Genomic DNA, 19,698 nt, shown 5'->3' on the forward strand with positions numbered 1-19,698 from the left:
TTGTGACCTCATGGAACTTTGGTAATAGCTTTTTTACTTTAGAAGTTCAAACATTAGAGAATTCACCAAATTCCCAAAGTAATCCTCTTCAGCAGGTGTCTTGAATTCTATTATCCATCTGTATTTTCAGAGATTGATAAAGTAGTTGGACAGTTTACTTGGTTCTCTGAAACACACACAACACGTCAACATATGAATAGCACATTAACTTTCTATTTGCATTAATTTTGGAAATTTATTTTCCTTTGATCTTATTTAATACTTTTTATTTCCCAAATTCAAGATGTAATGAACAATTGTCAGTTTGTACAAGGGCCAATTTGAGAATTTGGCTTAGGTATGGATTTTATTCCATGCAGAGCTGGAAAGGATAATCAATTAGGATTTTTTTCTAATGCAAACAAATTCAGAGATATTCACAATCAATTAATGAGTTCACCTTCAGATTTCCAGAGCCATACCTGTATCTATATATATCAGAATTTGTCCATGACAAACACCAAAACTAAAGAGATGTTTTTAAGGAAAAAAACTGTTTCACTTCATTTTTTTAATTGGATAATTACCTAGTTAAAACTTCCAAAAGGATATTTATAAGCCTAATTACAAATTAAATTGAAATCTGAAGATAGATTCTGAAGTTAATTTGGTATCTCATATCCTTTAATAAGCCATTTTTACATGTATAAGTACAAATATAAGTATGTTGTCTTCTCTTTGGGAAAACAATTTAGAATAAGGTGGAAATTAGACAATGAAACCAAAAACCTTCTCACATTTAGGCCTCATTTAATTCATAAGCAGTTTCTATGCACAAGCAAATACTAAACCAAACATATGGTAAGACTGTTATTCTTTTCCACATCTTATCCTTGATTTGTGTCTGCCTTTATTTGTAAAAATTGTCTTAGTCATTGGTACATTTGCCAAGACAAAGATCCAGAATTATTAATGTTAGAATGATATTCTTAGGTAACTATTTTTATCCTGTAAGTCTGTGATTATATGAATTATAAATTAGAAGCCTAGCCTATTTTTAATTCCTGACCTTTCGACTTTAATCTCATGTTTTCTGAGATTACCTGGGTCCCAAAGCCAACCCTCCTGCCTCTCTGCTCTCTGACCTTGGGCAAGCTGTTTAATCTCTTTGTGCCTCAATTTCCTCCTCGTAAAATGGGGATGATGATGATGATGATACCTACCTCACAAGGTTGTTGTGAACATCAAATGAGATAACATGTAAAATGCTTAGAACAGTTCCAAGCACAGAGTGAATACTCAGTAAATATTAGCTATTATTAATGGTAGTAATTCATGAACCTTTTAATAAGATAATAGGCAGACTTGGTTTTATTATCTCTTTAAGTTGTAACTTTTTTTCTCTTGTTAAGTTTTATGTCAAATGTTATTAAAGTAGCTTGACTATTTTTTAAGTTAATTACTCATGTCCCTCAATCAAGAGAACATAAATGAAGATAATACATCATTTAATAATTAACCTAATTTTACTGGGTCAGGCAATGGTACTTTGCGTCATACAATCTGTTTTGCATCTTTCGACTATTTATGCCCAGAAATAAAAGATATGCTACAACAGACATAATGTCAGTTATGTTTCATCAAACATACATGCATGCATGAAAATTAATACTGATACAGTCTTGTGGTCCATTTAGCTGAATGATATGTTTCTGACAATGATTCCAAGTACTTTATGGAAAGGAAAGCTTGTCCTTCACCATGGCAGCCGTAGGTCAAGATTATTGTTTTCCCCAACCTTGTTTATTTCCCTTAACATATCATGAGAAAGTGACTGTGTGGGATGTGCATATTGCTATTCCTTGGCCTGCAGAATTTCTCAGATTGAGTAAACCCCTTTTAAACTTTAGAGTCATCTATACAACTACCTCTTCCTGCATATCCCACAGATACATCACATTTACTGTGTTAGAACTGAAGCTCATTTTCCAGTTCTGCCACCTGATTCTGCCCACCAAATCAACTTCTGTATTTCCTTTCTCCATCTCAGCATCACCATCTCTCCAGTTGCTCTGATCGAAAACTGAGATTCATCCTAAACTCCTCCGTTTTCTCAACTTTATTCAGTCATCAGTTCTGTCTCCTCCTTAGCTTTTATATGTTTATCCTCCGCTTTCCAAAACCAGGCCCCAAACTATTAGGTTTTTACTTGTCTTCCTCCAATCCATCCTGCATGCTTTTGCTTCTTTGACCTTGCTACAACAGATCTAATCATCATTTCCTAAACATCCCCTATTGGATGTTGGTCAAAATTATTTCCTCTAGCTCAAAAAATCTGTAATTGTTTGCTCACATTATACTCATTCTTCAAAGTAACTGTTTGAGTATGTAACTAAAATCTATCTTTTAACTCGAAAACTCTCGACATTTTAGTGAATTATAAAACCATGATTTCTATTACTAAACTGTTTTCATTAACAGAGAATTGTGCTCTTTGTCTCTTCCCTTAACCTTGGATTAAGTTAAAGGCTTTCCTTCTTTAGTTTAAAAAAAAAAGTGGTTTAATTCTAAATTATCAGAGACTAAGTGATTGAAATCTGTGTATCAAAGCCTCACATTTTAACTATTGGTTAAAATCTGTTCTCTTAATATTTTTCATTCCTAGGCAAAATATTATTTTGTTACTTGTGGATTGTTGAAAATGGGGAAATGGCAAGGAAGGTAGTGTTCTAAGAGTAAACTGACATATATGACAAACTGATAGAGTGAGAGAGTGGAGCTTTAAGAATCCCATCTTCATGCACTTGATTGTGCTTCGAGTGCTTGGCCAAAGAAATTTATTTTATTTTCTCACTCCGCTTGAAGGTCTTTGACTATCTTTACAATCCCTCTCTCCAAGCCTTTATCAAAATTGTGAACCGATTTGAATTTTGCCTTTTTTCCCTCCCACAATGTTGACCAAGAGACCAGAATTTGACAGAAAAGCTAAGGTGAAATGAGAAATCTATAAAGAAATTAATATATATAAACATTCCTTTACCAAAAAGAATATTTAACCTGTGTTATGTACAAATGTCCTACCTGCTCTTCTCCGTGACTCCTGTATGTATGTGTGCATAAACTGAAGTCCGAATAATTCCCGGTCCTCCTCATCATCTGCACTTTCACTGGGAGGAAGTGTTACTTCCAATTTCAATGGATTGTCTCTGAAGTTGACAAACCTAGCAGTTCACCAAAAAACAGTATTTTTATAGGTGCCATAGAAGTGTACATTTATTTCCCTGGAGAAAGATCAAATGATAATATTCTAAATTACTCTCTTTAACTGGTTTCAATAACTGAACATCTTGGTGAGATGTGATATATCCCAAGAATCTTTAAGTTTCTTTCCTAGAAGAAAAAAATATTAGCTTTAGACAACTTATTTTCACAGCTTGTAAAAGTAACTCTTAGTCTGTAGCATATATTTAATGTGCTACAGTTTAACTTCCAAGAACAATTCTAATGCATCTCAAATATACAATTAATGCTAGGAACTTAAAGTTTCTAGATATTTTGTAGACTCAATTGTGTGTTATCATTGTGTCTTCACCATCTAGTACAGAGCTCAGGAGTTGCTGAAGAAGTGAGTGAATGATTTTGTTATGGAACTTGTGGGATTTGATGTGAATTCTCATGGCTTATGCTGTCAGGAAATTAAATTTTGGAAGGAAGATGCTTGAGGGAGTTCTGATAGTAATTAACTTAGTAAAAAGTTACATTTGCCTTATCTGTAACATAATTGCCTGTGTACATTTGTAGTTATTTAGAAGGAAAAGGATCACTGTTTTATGCTTTAGGTTTTTGTATCACAGTTGAGGCTTGTTAGCAGTTATAAAGATGATTTTCATGAAAATGTCACCAACAGAGGGCATTCTTTAATGCTGATAAATCTCGGTACAGCTTTAATTTCAAGGATTCTCTATTGAATAGTTTAGACCAGTATTGTATGAATCCTATTTATAAATTATAGGATTTCAAAGATGGAAAAGACTTTTTAAATGCATTCATATGAATTGAGAACTCAAGTCTATTTATAATAATTGTTCTATATTACTTTATTATGTAGCCAGAAGGGAACATGTTGGTTTTGTGTGTACAGCTTTTTACCTCAGATTGGTCATCTCTTCCATGCGTGATGGAATATCTTGTAGTTTGTTGTTGCTGAGAACAAGAGTACCCAGATTTTTCAGATTGCTGATAGTTTCTGGCAAACATGTTATTTCATTCCGTTGCAGCCATAATGTGTGTAGATTTTGCATTCTAAAGAATTAGAGAGGTTTCTGCAATTAATCACACATAATATAAAAACCATGTTTCTTATTTACTTAAGAATCAAAGAAATGTCATCTTTTATAACATCTCCTTTAACCAGTATACCTATGAGTTAACCGACTTCACACTACCTGATTATTAGGGAAACTGCATCAGGGAGTTAATCTCTACAGTACAGCTCTCATGTGGTAGTAGAAATAAAATCAGCATATTCTAGAATTCTTTACTATTCTTATAGAATTTCTTAAAGAACTGCTGTAGATGTTATCTAATTTGTATTAGCATCTTAAGAGAAATATCAGAAATTATTAATATGACCATTTAAGTCAAGGCAAAGATGCATAATGGTTACCGCATGGATCTGGGGCCAGGCTGCCTAGGTTCAGATCTGAGCTTGCACACTGTGATCTTCAGCAATTTAGCTAACGTCTCTGCGTTAGTTTTCTGATCCGTTCATAAGGTGCACAGAAGTGCCTGGCATGCACTAAGCAGCATTGTTATCGTGGCATATTCTTGTCGATTTGTTGAAGTCAGATAGCCAGTTTTTCTCTCCCAAAACCCTTTTACTTAATTTGGAGTAAGTGAAAATATTCTGTTAAAAAGTAGCATATTTAAAACTAAATGGATCTATTGTGATTGGTTATACTTGGGATCCCATTTGTTTTATTTCTTATTTATCCTAGATGACTTCAACACATCTATTGCATAAAACGTTATTTATTTTACCTTTCTATAGTATCAGGAAGTTGTTCAAGTCTGTTGCTTCCCATGTCAAGCCACTCAAGGGCAGGCATGTTCAACACAGCAGGAGGGATTGTAGTAAAGTGGTTCATACTCAAATCGAGGTGAGTAAGCTTTAACAAATTGCTGAGCTGAAAAGGAAAGCAAGGTTTTTCAGAATAAATGTCCACAGTGTAAAGTACTAGAACACTCATGTTGATAAAGGAGATATTTCACATCAAGGAATGTTCACGTTGTGCTTGGGCTGTATTTAGTCCTAGTAGTTCGCAACAAATTTGAAATAAAAATAAAGCTAAGTAACCTCTAGATAAATGAAGAACTCTCATAGAAAGTTCATCTATTCAAAAAACATTTATCTCCCAAAATAACCAAGTTCCAAAGTTTTCAGAACCTGCATGGCAGAAGCTTTTTTCTTCTTTCTGAGAATAAACATACATTATGTTTTCCTTTCATCCAGTAGTTGAGATTTGTATGGGAAAACCCAAGCTTCAAAATAATAGTCATCCTTAATGAACCCCCTTCTTCATGCCTGCTGCTTTACATATGCTATCTCAGTCATAAAACTTACTGTTTGGCAATTCTATTTTTTAAATGAAAACATCAATAAAAAATTTATTAAGAATAATATAACAGATACCAGTGTGCTCAGCTTAACAAAGAAAATGTGTTGACATGACGGCACCCTCTGTGTACTCCTCCCATCCTCCTCTCCTGAGGTAACTCCTGTCCTGAATTTGATATTTATCATTCCCATGCACTTTTTTAATGTTTTTATTATTATACATAAATATATGTTTTCTGTATATTTCTCTATATGTTTCATAAAATTTAGTATTTTTATATGTTTTTTAAATCTTATTAAAGGTTACGATACTGTACTTATCTTTCTTTAACTTGCTTTTTTCTCTCAGTATCAGTTTTTAAATGTATTCATGGTGATGCTTATAGCTCTAGTTTTGCATGTTAAAATCTCCCTTTAGTTATCTGTGTTCCCCACCCCCAGTCTGAGAAAGCTGTGAGTACATGAATCATCCACTCTTGTACTTTAAATTAGTGAATAATTCTGACATCAGCTTACAAGGTGAGTACCTTCTTTCCATTTTATGGACAAAATAGCTTAGATAGACTATGTAACTAGAAATGATAAAGCTATGATGTACAGCACTCAAGTTTTCATGGACCTAAAGCCACAAAATTTCTTCCCTCTTTCCATATAACACCAGTGAAAGTTTCACAAGATGTGAGAATTTAGTTAACTTTTACAAAAAACTCTCCATTTATCTAGGAAGATTCTGTGTTTTATTTCTACCTCAGGACATGTTCAGATTCATTCTGCTTTAACAACACAAAAAAGTAAACAAATACGATGTTTTGTGAGTAATGCAAAAAAGCAGGAAGCTTCCATCCAGTAGGATGTTTCTCCAGCTTTAGAATTCAAGGCATGAATAAAACGTTTTTTCAAAATCTGTCATCAGACTTAAATTTTTCAGAGGGTTCAGAATAGAATATAAAAAGATTGTTTTTACATTAGCATAAGAATGTTTGTATAGGGGCTGCCCCATGGCCTAGTGGTTAAGTTCGGGTGCTCCGCTGCAGGCGGCCCAGTGTTTCGTTGGTTCGAATCCTGGGCGTGGACATGGCACTGCTCATCAAGCCACGCTGAGGCGGCATCCCATATGCCACAACTGGAAGGACCCGCAACTAAGAATATACAGCTATGTACCCGGGGGCTTGGGGGAGAAAATATTTTTAAAAAAATGTATGTTTGTGTATACAATGTGTGCAATTTTATGGCTGAGCGGGTCTCACGTTGCTGATATATCAGTGGTTGTAGAATCCTTTGATTTTAGAAGATTGAAAAGCTATTAAAACTATTGTAATCAGGGGCCAACCTCGTGGCCGAGTGGTTGAGTTTGCGCACTCTGCTACGGCAGCCTAGGGTTTTGCCGGTTTGGATCCTGGGCGCGGACATGGCACCGCTCATCAAGCCATACTTGAGGCGGTGTCCCACATAGCACAACGGGAAGAACCTACAACTAGAATATATAACTATGTATGGGAGGCTTTGGAGAGAAGAAGAAGAAAAGAAAAGATTGGCAACAGATATTAGCTCAGGTGCCAGTCTTTAAAAAAAAAATTACTATTGTAATCTAACAGTCTTAATTTTGCATATATGAAAACAGACCTAGTTATAAAGTAGTGTGTTCAAGGCTACACAGCTACTTAGAGGCTACACTTGAAAATAATCCCAGGCTCAAGATCTCAGTTCAGTATTTGTTCCAGTAAAATCTATTTCTTTAAGTGAAGAAATTAAGATAAAGAGAGGTTAATAGACATGCCCATATTCACACAGCTTTTTAGTTACAGAACCAATCCTAGAAATAATCAAAAGAATTAAAAATTAGAAATAAATATGTATTGGCCCTCTTGTAGGTTTAAAGAAATTATCCCTGTGATGATCATCTTTATCATAAGCAAGTGCATACATTTCATTAAATTGAACTGTTATATGAAGAGAGAGAGACAGATAGAAAAAACTATGTTTTAAAACTTACGGACAAAGGACAGTTTAGTGATTACCAGAGGGAAGGGGCATGTAGGGTGGACACAAAGGGTAAAGGATCACGCTTACGTGGTGTCTGACAAATAATGTACAACTGAAATTTCACAACGTTACAGACTATTATGACTACAATAAAAAATCAAAAAAACTTTTACTTTCAAAAGCAATAATTCTTGGTGGACATGTTTACTGATTTGGAAGGCAAAAAGTGGTTCTCACCAAGATACATTGGGAGAAGGGAATATTCTTTCTATTTTATTTTGAGCTTTATTATTTTTCTTAACTTTTATCTTGCAAAGTCATTGTTTTCAAGGCAAAGCACCATGAAAATTTCCTTTTCTGATTCTTAGAGCATCAAATATGTTTGAAAAGTAATACAAATATCTATATCTCTAAGTAATCAGTTTAGTTTTACCAATAACAAGACATCATACCACTCAAGGTTTGAAGGCTTTCCAAGCCCATTGCCTTGCTTTTACTTGGTAGAGCCTAGGAGGCTACTTTTCCTAAAGGGGAAACACTTCTCCTAGACTGAAGAATTCATGTCTTATCATTTAACCTCTATCTCAAAAATTGATCACTTTATAAAAATGAACTAGTAAAAGGTTTTTTCTATCACTACATTGTGCTTTATGATAATCATTTATGCATTTAATGAGCATTTTATTAAGTCGCAACTACAACCTAGGCTGTGTCCTCACTCCTGGGAATAGAAATAAGACTCACTCTGTCCTTCAAGGAGATCACAGTCTAGTCAACAAATGATGTCAGTACTGTGACAATAATAGAAGTATCTTTTATGCTAAACAGATCTTTCTCTAGTTAAAAACATGCATTATACTTATAATAATAGGAAATGATTTTCACTAAATATTTTCTGACATAAAACTTATAGCATTTCTTTATTAGTGTTACTTTTAACGATCATGCAATTGAGAACTGTACCACTAGTAGATGGAAAATATAATCCCTGGCATTTATATCTTTCTGACCTCTTGTGGAAGATCACATATATCTCTGTTAACAGCAAGTTCTAGTTTCTCCAAGCTGGCACAGTGACTTAATTCCTTGGGGACAGTCTTGATTTTGTTGTAACTAAGAATCAGTTCCTGAAGTTTAGTGAGCAGTCCTACAAAAAATAACACACAGTAGGGAGCAGATGGATATAAAAGAATGTTTCCAGTTTAAAATAAGTATTATAGTGTACCTTACCTGCCAATTTCATATTGGCAAATTCACACTTCTCGGGTTCTCCCCTTTTCCCAGTATGTGTCCTCCCCTTCTTCAGATAAGGAGCAGGTTTATCAGTGCTATAGGCAAAAATACTTTTTTTTTTTTCATTCTGTTTTGTCTATACTATATAGTGACCAATTTTCCATTTGGGGATTTTTTTTCTCATTTAAGGAATTTGATTTTCTTTCTTGCCTTCAACCTGTTCTCTTCTAGGAGGAATAACTGAACCAGCAATATTGTTTCCAGAATCTACACAATAATATTTCCAAAGAGATTTTTCTTGCATTGAAATCTCATCTTGAATCACCTCAGTAAATCCAGAAGCTTAGATCCCTTGGAAGCTTCAATTTAGATTACATGTTTAAAGTTTTCTCAACTCTTGGGGCTATATAAAGATGAGAGCTTTATTCCATGTATCAAAAAATATTCTCAACAAGAATCACAGGAATGAAAGCAATTTTCCTTACCAATTCCTCGAGGTATCTCTGAAATTGTGTTTCGAGATAAATCTAACACAATGAGGTTCTGGAATCTTCCAATGAATTCAGGGATTTTCAACAAACCAGTTCTATGAAGTTGCCATTCCTGTAGCTGTTTCAGTCTCAGTAGAGAAGAAGGGAGAGTCTAAACTCAAAAGAAATGACAGAGTTACTATATTACTTAAATTGTTTTAGTATCATGCCACACTGAAGTATGATTGTAGAGGTATAATTTGATTTCTAAAGGAACTTTGGAATATTTTGTCCTTAATGGGTTGATTTCCAGGTGCTGTGTATTATTTCTAAGTTTTAAGCCTTTACTTTTTTTAGGGGAGGTGCTAAACCTTCAAACCCCAATCATAGTAGAAGAAACAAAAATAATATATCTTGATCAACAGTGTACACATATAGAACTGTGTCCTAAAGATTCTGTTGTATTAGGCTTTCTTAGAGTACAAATGCTATTGAAAATGGGAATATGGTAGTTAATTGAAATCAGAGAGAAACCAAAAAAATCATTTTAATCAATAATTCAAACTTCTCTTCCCCTTTTGTTATGAAACATTTTACAAATGTTTTTTAAAGAGGATTTTTTTTTAATTTAAGGATTTTAAGAGTTTAGATTATTCTGATCTCTATACCTTTTTCCTTTCAACCTAAAAGAGCCAAAAGAGAAAATAAAGGAGCTAACCTGCCAGCTAAATATACCAAATGTATAACCCAAGGGGTAGGGACCCTTGTAAAAATTAGTGTGCCTAACGTAATTAAGCAACTGTATGTCTGTATCTCTGTGTGTACGAGAGAGAGAGAGAATGTGAATCAGGTGGTGGACCTATGAAAAAAATTAATATCCATTTCCATTTTGTGAAGTTTTAACTGAGTGTTTGCTTTGGAAAAGCTGTATGAGTTTTGTTAGGCAGACTGTCATCTTGTTTGTGAAAAATGAAAAATTGCTTATTAGAAGGATTAGTAGGAGAACTATGACAAATGACGTAAGTTTAGGCAGAGTTGAGACAAATGGATGGAATTTTTGCAAAAACAATTGTGAAGTTATATTTCTTTTCAGTTGTTCATGAAGCCCAAATTCATTTGGTCTATTATTAAAATTAGAGTTTCCAACTATTCCAGTCTTAATCACACTGTCTCAGAATCATTCTCTCAACTCTCCCACAAAATGCAAAACATAGAAAATCAAATATTACTTCTGTAAAGCTTACCGTCCATTCCTCTTTTTCTATCTTCAAAATGACTCTTCCATCTTCGCTGGTGACCCTTTCTTTTAGCTTGGTTAAACTTACTCGTTCTTCCCAGATCCGCACTAGCCTAGAGTCCAGGAAATCATTTTAGTTCACAGGTAATGACATAGGTAGCAGTCACTTTTATATAAAAAAGTGACCCATGAAAAACAACCATTTGATTGATAGTATCTGGAAACAGACAAGAATTTATTTTGCAAGAATTACACATAAGATTAGTATCATAAATGCCCTATTTTTAAGTTTTTGAAAAGTATCATAACTCTCCATAGATTTTTTATAACAGCTTTGTTAAGATATAATTCTCCTACCATAAAATTGATTCTTTCAAACTATACAGTTCAGTGGTTTTTGGTGTATTCACAGAGCGATGTGACCATCACCACTGTCTAATCCCAAACATTTTCCTTGCTCAGAAAAGAAACTGCATACCCTTATTAGCAGTCACTCCCTATTCCTCTCCTCCAGCTCCTGGCAACCACTAACCTACTTTCTGTCTCTATGGATTTGCCTATTCTGGGCATTTCATATACATGGGATTATACAATATGTGTCTTTTGTCTCTGGCTTCTTGTTGTTTTGACTTGGATTAATTAAATATTTAATCCACAGATATTTTAATAAATAAGTCTTTTAATAACTTAAAAATAGTACAGTTCAACTTCAGAGTTAAATTGTATATTACCACATTCCAGTTTTTTCCAGATTTTGTTTTTCAGATAAAAAAAGTACAAAATTTTTGTCATTCTGGAGCATGTCCTCACTGATTTTGGGTTCATCGCGAACGTATGTAAGAATAATATCAAGCTATAAAATGACTAGCAAAAGGTTTTCTCTGTACTAGAAATTTTTTCATGTATGAAAAATAGAAAATAAGTTTAGAATTGAAATTTTTACAATTTTAGCCTATTAGAATCATACACAATCAAATATAAGCAGTCATCAAAGAACATAAGTTTAATTTGAGTATTTGCTAAAAATCTCTTGACATCTTAGAATTAATATGTATTCTTAGTTTTGCATCTTAGCTGATCTTCAACAAGGATTTTATTTTAATGAACAGAAAACTAAATATCTCTAAAAGTGTAATATTTACTCTCTATATATTTTGTTTTTGCAAAATATTTCTATAGAACCTTTGTATTTTCATTTGCTACCTGTCTGAAATTTAATCTGCTAACAAGTACACTGTGGCAATAGCTATGTGTGGCCTTCTAGACTGAGCAGCTAAGCTTCCAATAGATGTGGTTAACTGAGACAAAATGTATAATGCCGTCTATTCAGTTACATCACTTTTTATAAAAATAGAACTTTTCAACAGTAGGCATAATGATTATTGATTACTTATTACTCACTACGAGATATATGTATTTCACAGCAAGATTTAATGACAAGTGCAATTAGGTGTCTTATTCCCTAATCTTTAACTTGAATTACAGAATTCATCAAACACCCCATTGTATGCCAAATATTGTGTTAAACGTGTACACAAAAAGCTCTGCCCTTAATGAGTTTACTATTATTAGACAAGTCTATTTCCATCTCTATAATGATTCCTAAATTCTTTCTGGTGCTGAATTTCTGTGATCTAGTCCAGAATCTATCACTCAATTTGGTGACCATGAGCAAGACATCTCACTTCTATGGGCCTTGCCCGTAAAACGTGGGGTTGGGATTAAATAATGTCCAAGGTCTTTTCAGCTCTAGTATTCTGTAATTCCTACACTGCTTATTTTAAGCTTGATGTCCTTTCAAGTTTTGAATAGAAATTTTCTACCTCCTCTAAGACCTTTTATTATAGTCTAAAGCCTTTCTCAGATGTTGTCATACCAACTGTTACCTAAGTGCTTGATTTTTTTCAAGGCAGCTTGGCATCAAAAAACAATGAGGACAATTTCTGCTTAAACGTTAGGCTTTTTGAGCTAAATCTTTAGCCACTTTTAGCTGAGAGAAGAAGCCTTAGATTATATTCTTGCTCTTTTTCCTCCTTGCCTGATGTTTACAAGAGAACTTGAAGCTGCTGAAATTAAATGATTCTTAGCTAGACGTGTTATAGGTGAAATTCAGAAGTTTAGAATTGTCGTGATTCCTGACAAAAAAAATGGAAATGTTTTATTAAGAGTACTCCAGATCAAGTTTCTTATAATTGTATAATATAAACATAATTGATTTCATAAGGGTAGCTTAAGATATAAAGGGCCAATCTAAGAAAATACAAGACCTGAGATGAATATAATGCTTACTGAGTCAGATTGCTTGGGTGTGAATATCAGTGTCATATTTATTAGCAGGGTGATTTTTGAGAAGTTACTTAGGCCTGTTCCTCAGGTTTTCCATCTTTAAAAATAGAGAAAATAAAATTGCACCTATGTGTGTGAGAGGCTGAGTGTCTGACTCAGTGGAGTGCTATTCCAGCCCTGGATCACTTGCCCAGAAAAGTTAACATATCATATTGGAGGCACTATTATTTTGGTTTTCCTTCTCTCATAATGCAGTTTAATCCTCCTCATGACACTGTTTCAGCATGTTGAGAGGATTAAATGAGGTAATGCAAATAAAGCACTTAGGAGTGCCTGGTAAAAAATCTTAATTTGTCTAAACCAATCATACAATCTCATTCCCATAGAAGGTAACTGGATTAGGGGTGTGCAAATGACCCAGTTCTAGCCAATGAGAGGTAAAGGAAAGGTTTGCTGGGGAACCTCAGAAAAGTCGTCTTTCTTAAAGAAGAAATATAAATAGTTTCCACTCTGCTGATAACATAATAATGCCTGGCTGTGAGGCCTGGAAGTGTACCAGTCATCCTGTGACATTGAGAGAAGCTAACCCAAGGACCAAACTGACACGATGAGATTAGCAGTGGAAGGTGATAAAAAGAAGCTGAGTCTTTAAAGCTGTTGAAGCTTTGGAATTGCCTTACCTCAGGACTTCCCTGTCGCTTTAGCCATTTTTAGTCGAGTTTTCTTTTATTTGCTAACTGACACAAGATCACTTTTTAAATTCACATATAACATTATATTAGTTGTAGGTGTACAATGTAGTGGTTTGATATTTGTATATATGGTAAGATACAAGACAATTTAATGTTTAGAAAGAGACCTGATAAATGAGAATTGTAGGGAGCTATGTCGAATGTATGAGGAAAGGGAGTTCTTGCAAGATTTGTAGAGTACTTTGGAGATATCCAATTAGGAAAATAGGGAGATATGAAGAAGGCAGAGGAAATGAGAGTCAGACTATTTAAGTATAGCCCAGATCAAGGAATCAGGTGATCCACAGAGGTCCTGGCTGGAACTCAGCTCTTCAAATAGATGAGAATCTACAGTACATTCTACTGTCAGGTGTTGTTTTAGATCCTAGGGAATATAATGTTGAACAAACAATCACTGAAAAGTCGATTAAATGATACTATCAAACTTTGATGAATGTTGGACAGAGTCCTGTAAGGACCTGGGGTAACTACTATTTTCACATACAGACAGTTGTATTTTCTTGTGGCCCCATCACATAATCTCAACTGAGTTAGGTGTTTCCTTTAGGTATATTTTGAGTTTTCAGTAAGTGAAAATCTCTATCAAATTCAATATTAAGGTGTTTAATACATGCTCTTTTCTGTAATGAAGATATGAATTTTCACTAATTCAAAATAATAAATGTTATAGCATACTTCTGTTGAAATTCCTTCTCTCGCTTCAGATCGTCATTGTGTTTCTGTATTCTTTTTTCCCAAACTTCCTTTACAGCATTGACAGCCCCGGTACAAACCACATTTTCTGACATGATTTCTCCACATTGTCACGGAGTCACCGACTTCATTAATTTCTGAATAGCTGGATCACAGATGGAATCTCAGAAAGGACCTAGCTGTATCAGAGAAAAAAAGCAACGTGTTTCAGAATGTTCACTGAGTACTGTAGTGATAATAGCTTGTATTTATTGAGCACTTTCCATGTTCCCAAGACTATTTTATCCACTTTACATGCCATATCTCACTTAATAATCCTCATAAAAATACTGTGATATGGGTACTTTTATTGTCTCTAATATACAGATAAGAAAACTGAGCCTTAAGGAAGACAGGCAATTTGTTCAAGGTTTCATATCCAATATGTGGCAGAGGTGGGAACTGAAACGAAGACTACTTCCGTATGATGTAATTCAGAATAATGAAAAACTGCAACTAGTCTGCATGTCCAATTATGGGAAAATGGCTAAATAATGGATATATAAAATAAGATAGGTATCTTGGAATATCTACCAAATCTAGATGCTATATGCACAAGCTAGAATTCAGTTAAGTGGTAAAAGATTGTTCGCTCTTGTGTAGAATAAATTGCAAGTGGAGAGATGCAATATTGAGAATTGTGACCTGAATCTCAGAAATGAGAGGAAAGTAATAATAGGGGAATGGTTATGTAAATTATGGTAGATCCATTTGATGGAATGTTCTTTACCTTACAAATAATGGTATTGATTTTTCACCAAAGTATATTAGCAATAATGAAAGAATTTGATTCGTAATTAATTGAATTATTTCCTCCCAAATTCAGGAAGTCAAAATGTCCACAATCACCACTTCTATTCAACATTATTCTGGAATGCTATAATGCAAGGAAAGTAAATAGAAAGGTAGAAAGTGGGGCCGGCCTGGTGGCGCAGTGGTTAAGTGCACACATTCTGCTTCAGCAGCCCAGGGTTCGCCAATTCGGATCCTGGGTGCGGACATGGCACCACTTAGCAAGCCATGCGGTGGCAGGCATCCCACATATAAAGTAGAGGAAGATGGGCACGGATGTTAGCTCAGGGCCAGTCTTCCTCAGCAAAAAGAGGAGGATTGGCAGCAGATGTTAGCTCAGGGCTAATCTTCCTCAAAAAAAAAACAAAAATAGAAAGTTTGGAAAGGAAGAAGTGAAATTTGCAACAGCATCGGGAAACAGGTACTCCCATTCACCAAAGGTAGCAGTGTATATTATTATATTCTCTATGGGGATAAATTTGGTAATATCAATCAAACTTACAAATACACATTCACACGTGTAGGAATTTATACTGCAAATGTTTTCAAATGTAAAAATACATATTACAGTTATTCACTGCAGTTTTTTCATAACAGTAAAAGATTGGAAACAACATAAGTTTCCATTAGTAAATTATAGTAGATCCGTATTATGGGAAATTGTATAGTTCCATAAATAAGTAAAGCGTTTTGTATACTGATATGCCATGATCTCCAAAATGTATGACTCTGCCAAAATTTCTTTATCTATTCTAATGAATGTGAATATTTGGGTTCCAGATTTTTGCCATTATGAGCAATACTGTTTCTAAAATTCTTGTTATTATCTTCTTGGCACTCAAGTGATATTGTTTCTATTGGGTATATACCTAGGATTAGAATTGGTGGATCACAATCTATGTGAATGTTCAAATTTATTAGAGCCAAGTTGTTTTCCAAAGTGATTGTGCCCATTTATACTCTTACTACAACTGCGTAAGGGTCCCCATTGATATACATCCTCACCAACACACTATTGCATAAAATGATATCTCATTGTGGTGGTAATAAATGAAATGTGGTGTATCCATACAATGGAATATTATTCGGCTATAGTATATATAGTACCGGTATATGTGACATCATGGATGAGTTTTGAATAAAATTATGCTGAGTGAAAGAAGCCAGACAGAAGACTACATATTGTATGATCCCATTTATATGGAATCTCCAGAATAGGCAAATCCATAGAGAAAGGAAGTAGCTTAGTGATATCCAGGGTCTCTGCAGCGGGGGAGATAGGGAGTGACTGCTAAGGGTAGAGTTTCTTTTGTGAGTGATGAAAATCAACTTTTGAAATAAATCGACCTATGGAAAAGCAAAGAAGACTTATTTATGGCTACAGAACAGAAATGTCATACATCTTGAAAATATAAAAATAAACGTATTTTTAACAGGATGCGGAAGAAGGAAATGAAATGTAGAGAGTAGGAACACCAATATCCACATCTTCAAAGTGGGAAGTCAATAGATAGTGTCTGTACTTTATGGAACAAGAAGTAGAGATTTAAATATTTGTTTAAAGTTATAAAGTCAGGGGCTGGCCCAGTGGCATAGTGATTGAGTTTGTGCACTCGGCTTCGGCGGCCTAGGGTTCGCAGGTTCAGATCCCAGGTGCAGACCTACACAGCACTCATCAAGCCATGCTGTGGAGGCATCCCACATGCAAAATGGAGGAAGATAGGCACAGACGTTAACTCACTGACAATCTTCCTCAAGCAAAAAGAGGAAGACTGGCAACAGATGTTAGCTCAGGCCAGTCTTCCTCACCAAGGGAAGAAAAAAAAGATAAAGTCAATTGTCCCATTTGCAACAACATGGATGGACTTTGAGGGTGTTATGTTAAGTGAAATAAGCCAGACAGAGAAAGACAGACACCATATGATTTCACTCATATGTGGAAGATAAACTAACACATGGGAAAACAGAACAGGTTAGTGGTTACCAGAGGGGAAGGGGTTGGGGGGGTGGATATAAGGGATAAAGGGGCACATATATATGGTGACTGACAAATAATAAGGTACAATTGAAATTTCACAATGTTATAAACTGTTATGACCTCAATAAAAAAAAGTTATAAAGTTAAGAAAGAAACTAAAAATAGGGATAGAATTCTATGGGGGTGAAAGTGAACTTAAGCATCATCTTTCATAACGAGGCTCCACAGATAGTTAAAAGTTGTTAAGAAATAGAATATAAGTGCCTTTGAAAAGGAAAAAAGAAACATGGAGATGACCACTGAAAACTAAATGCTGACAGTTAAGATGGTTACTTTGATGGTAATAGAAATGGGTAGAGAATATTGCTTTTCATTATTAGTCTCTAAATTATTGATTTCTTTAAACTAAAAGTATGCTCCGTGTATGTGTTTGTGCACACACGAGAAAGAGACAGGAGAAGAACTGTGTTACAGAGAAAAGTTTAAAATTTCAGAATTGATACATAATTGGCAATATGCACAAAATGATTAGGAGAGAGTCCCTATTTTGAAGCAGTGCATGTAGAAGTTACACAGGAACAGACTGTGTTATCTTTTTATCAACAAGAAACCTTGGGATACATATGCTCATAATCCAACTACTTGAGTATATCCCAGTCAACCTATAATCTATGTCTCCGATTTTAGCAAGTTTGAAGTATTTGTTTATCAAACAATAAATTTTTTTAAATCCCAGGTATCTACATGTAAATGTGTATTTTACTAGACATTTATAACCATTCATGTGCTAGTTCATTTCCTCAGTTCCCATTAAACTTTAGTCAGCCTTCCATTTTCCTATAACACCAACCAATTTGCCTTAGAGGAGAACATGTCACTACAAGTACAAAATGCTGGACTATAGTCAGAAGATTGTTCTGTTGTATGTATTTTTGCCTCTGGCATAGGATTGTGTTCTCTACCTTGATTATTACTGTGACAGAAGAGCTCATAGCGTGGCAGTGAGGTAAGAATGACAATGACATGACTGTTAAGAGTTGACTTCCCAAAGTCAAGAGAAAGCAAAAGAAATACAATCTCAGAAGAAATGCTTCTTAACTTCTAGGGAAATCAATCTTCCAGAGGAAGGCAGTTACATGAGTGACTGTCAACCCCCAAAGAGACTTTTAAATTCAATTGCAAGTTTAGTTGCCCATTCCAGCAAATACAGACACAGTAAAGGCATCATCAGCAATCTATTTATATGTGAAGAATGCAAAAAACTGTTTTGGAAAATACTTACCATTGTCGGTGGATGCAGAAGCTGACATGCCCAAAGTTAGCAATTAGCAGCTAAGAGTGGATTGCAGGAAGAATGGTTTTCAGTGTGACTCCGGATGGTTAAATCCTCAGTCAGACTATAACCAAGTGCAATGTAATGTCAGCCTAGTTCTAATTTTAGTTCATGGATAAAGCTCAGAATAGCAAGAATCACATGGAGCGTCTGTGGATCAACTGACAATGTATGTGAGTGCTTTCCCGACACTGCAAAATGCTGTACTAAAGGTCTTATGAAACCAGCGGGCATAATTATTTCTAGGCTCCTGAAAAATAATTCCTATTGAAGTCCTACTTTTCATGACATACCTTTTGAGTATTCAATAGAATTTAATGAATCTGTTTCAAGCAGAGAAACTTGGAAATATGTGGATATATAACATAACAAAAACGCTATCTAGTAAACAATAGATCTGTAAATATTTAAACCAAAGGCACTGAGGCTGGCCCGGTGCTGCATGGTTAGGTTCGTGTGCTCTGCTTTGGGCGGCCCAGGGTTTTCCTGGTTCGAATCCCGGGCGCAGACATGGCACCGCTCATCAGGCCATGCTGAAGCGGCATCCCACATGCCACAACTAGAAGGACCCACAACTAAAAATACACAACTATGTACCGGGGGCTTTAGGGAGAAAAAGGAAAAATTTTTAAAAATCTTTAAAAAAAATAAAGGCACAGATGCTTCAGAAAAAAGAAAACTTAAGGTGTGGATAAACATGGGTAACAGAGGAGCCCCAAGCTTCTGCTGCATCCAGGCTTCACATTTAATTACCTCTCACTCTTTTTCTCTTCAGTCTACATAGATAGGAGTTAATTCCAGGTTCTTTAAAAAATTATGTATTTATTTTTTGAATTGGTAATATATACACGTGGAACAAAATTCCACCCCCTGGCCCCGGCTCCAGCCATTTAGTTCTCTTCTCTGAAGAAAATCACTTTTGCCAGTTACTGTCCCCTTCCAAAGATGGTCTGTGTGTTGACAAGCATAAATATCCTATATTCTTTAAAAACACACACGTGTGGCACACACACACAAATGGTAGCATACTATATACATTGTTCTATACCATGTTTTCTTCACTCAAAATATTCTGGAAATTGTTTTGTATTAGTATATTTAGAGTTACATCATTCTTTTTAATGTCTACATAGCACTTTGGTGTGTAGGAGGATCATAATTTATTTAGTCACTTGGGCACTTTGGCAATTTTAGTGCTTTTATGTGCCTGATTATTCCATAGAAATTCTCTAATGCGTCTATAATGAATACGTTCACTGGTTATGGAGATGCTCAAGGTCACAGAAAGAGTAAAGAAATTGTGACC

The 19,698-nt window shown here is 34.9% G+C and overlaps 1 protein-coding gene across 3 annotated transcripts; it reads right to left on the minus strand.

The window, feature by feature from the left end:
• Positions 1-17: 17 nt before the first annotated feature.
• On the minus strand, positions 18-18,567 carry LRRC39 (leucine rich repeat containing 39). Of its 3 annotated transcripts, none has more exons than XR_011494862.1 (9): positions 18,342-18,492; positions 14,233-14,429; positions 10,527-10,632; positions 9,298-9,454; positions 8,590-8,726; positions 5,020-5,165; positions 4,129-4,281; positions 3,061-3,260; positions 18-166 (listed from the first exon to the last, which is right to left on the minus strand). XR_011494862.1 is itself a non-coding variant. In XM_014851509.3 (9 exons), exons 2-9 carry the CDS (start codon positions 14,343-14,345, stop codon positions 111-113), a joined length of 1,008 nt encoding a protein of 335 aa, XP_014706995.1. In that variant the 5' UTR covers positions 14,346-14,429; positions 18,342-18,567; the 3' UTR covers positions 18-110. The 3 variants fall into 3 exon arrangements, 1 of the variants encoding a protein (XP_014706995.1); XR_011494863.1 differs by having other exon boundaries at positions 3,061-3,369; XM_014851509.3 differs by having other exon boundaries at positions 3,061-3,200; positions 18,342-18,567.
• Positions 18,568-19,698: the final 1,131 nt, after the last annotated feature.

The sequence above is a fragment of the Equus asinus genome, chromosome 16 (assembly GCF_041296235.1).
Source record: "Equus asinus isolate D_3611 breed Donkey chromosome 16, EquAss-T2T_v2, whole genome shotgun sequence".
NCBI lineage: Eukaryota > Metazoa > Chordata > Mammalia > Perissodactyla > Equidae > Equus > Equus asinus.

What these genes read in the sequence shown, in the direction of transcription:
- LRRC39 (XM_014851509.3), bottom strand. Translation starts at nt 14,345, where the DNA reads ATGTCAGAAAATGTGGTTTGTACCGGGGCTGTCAATGCTGTAAAGGAA. An exon ending in TAGAAAAAGAGGAATGGACG is followed by an intron (nt 9,455 to 10,526) that starts GTAAGCTTTACA and finishes TTTTGAGTTTAG; the next exon opens with ACTCTCCCTTCTTCTCTACT. An exon ending in TATGTGATCTTCCACAAGAG is followed by an intron (nt 5,166 to 8,589) that starts GTCAGAAAGATA and finishes TTTCCTTTTCAG; the next exon opens with CTCAGCAATTTGTTAAAGCT.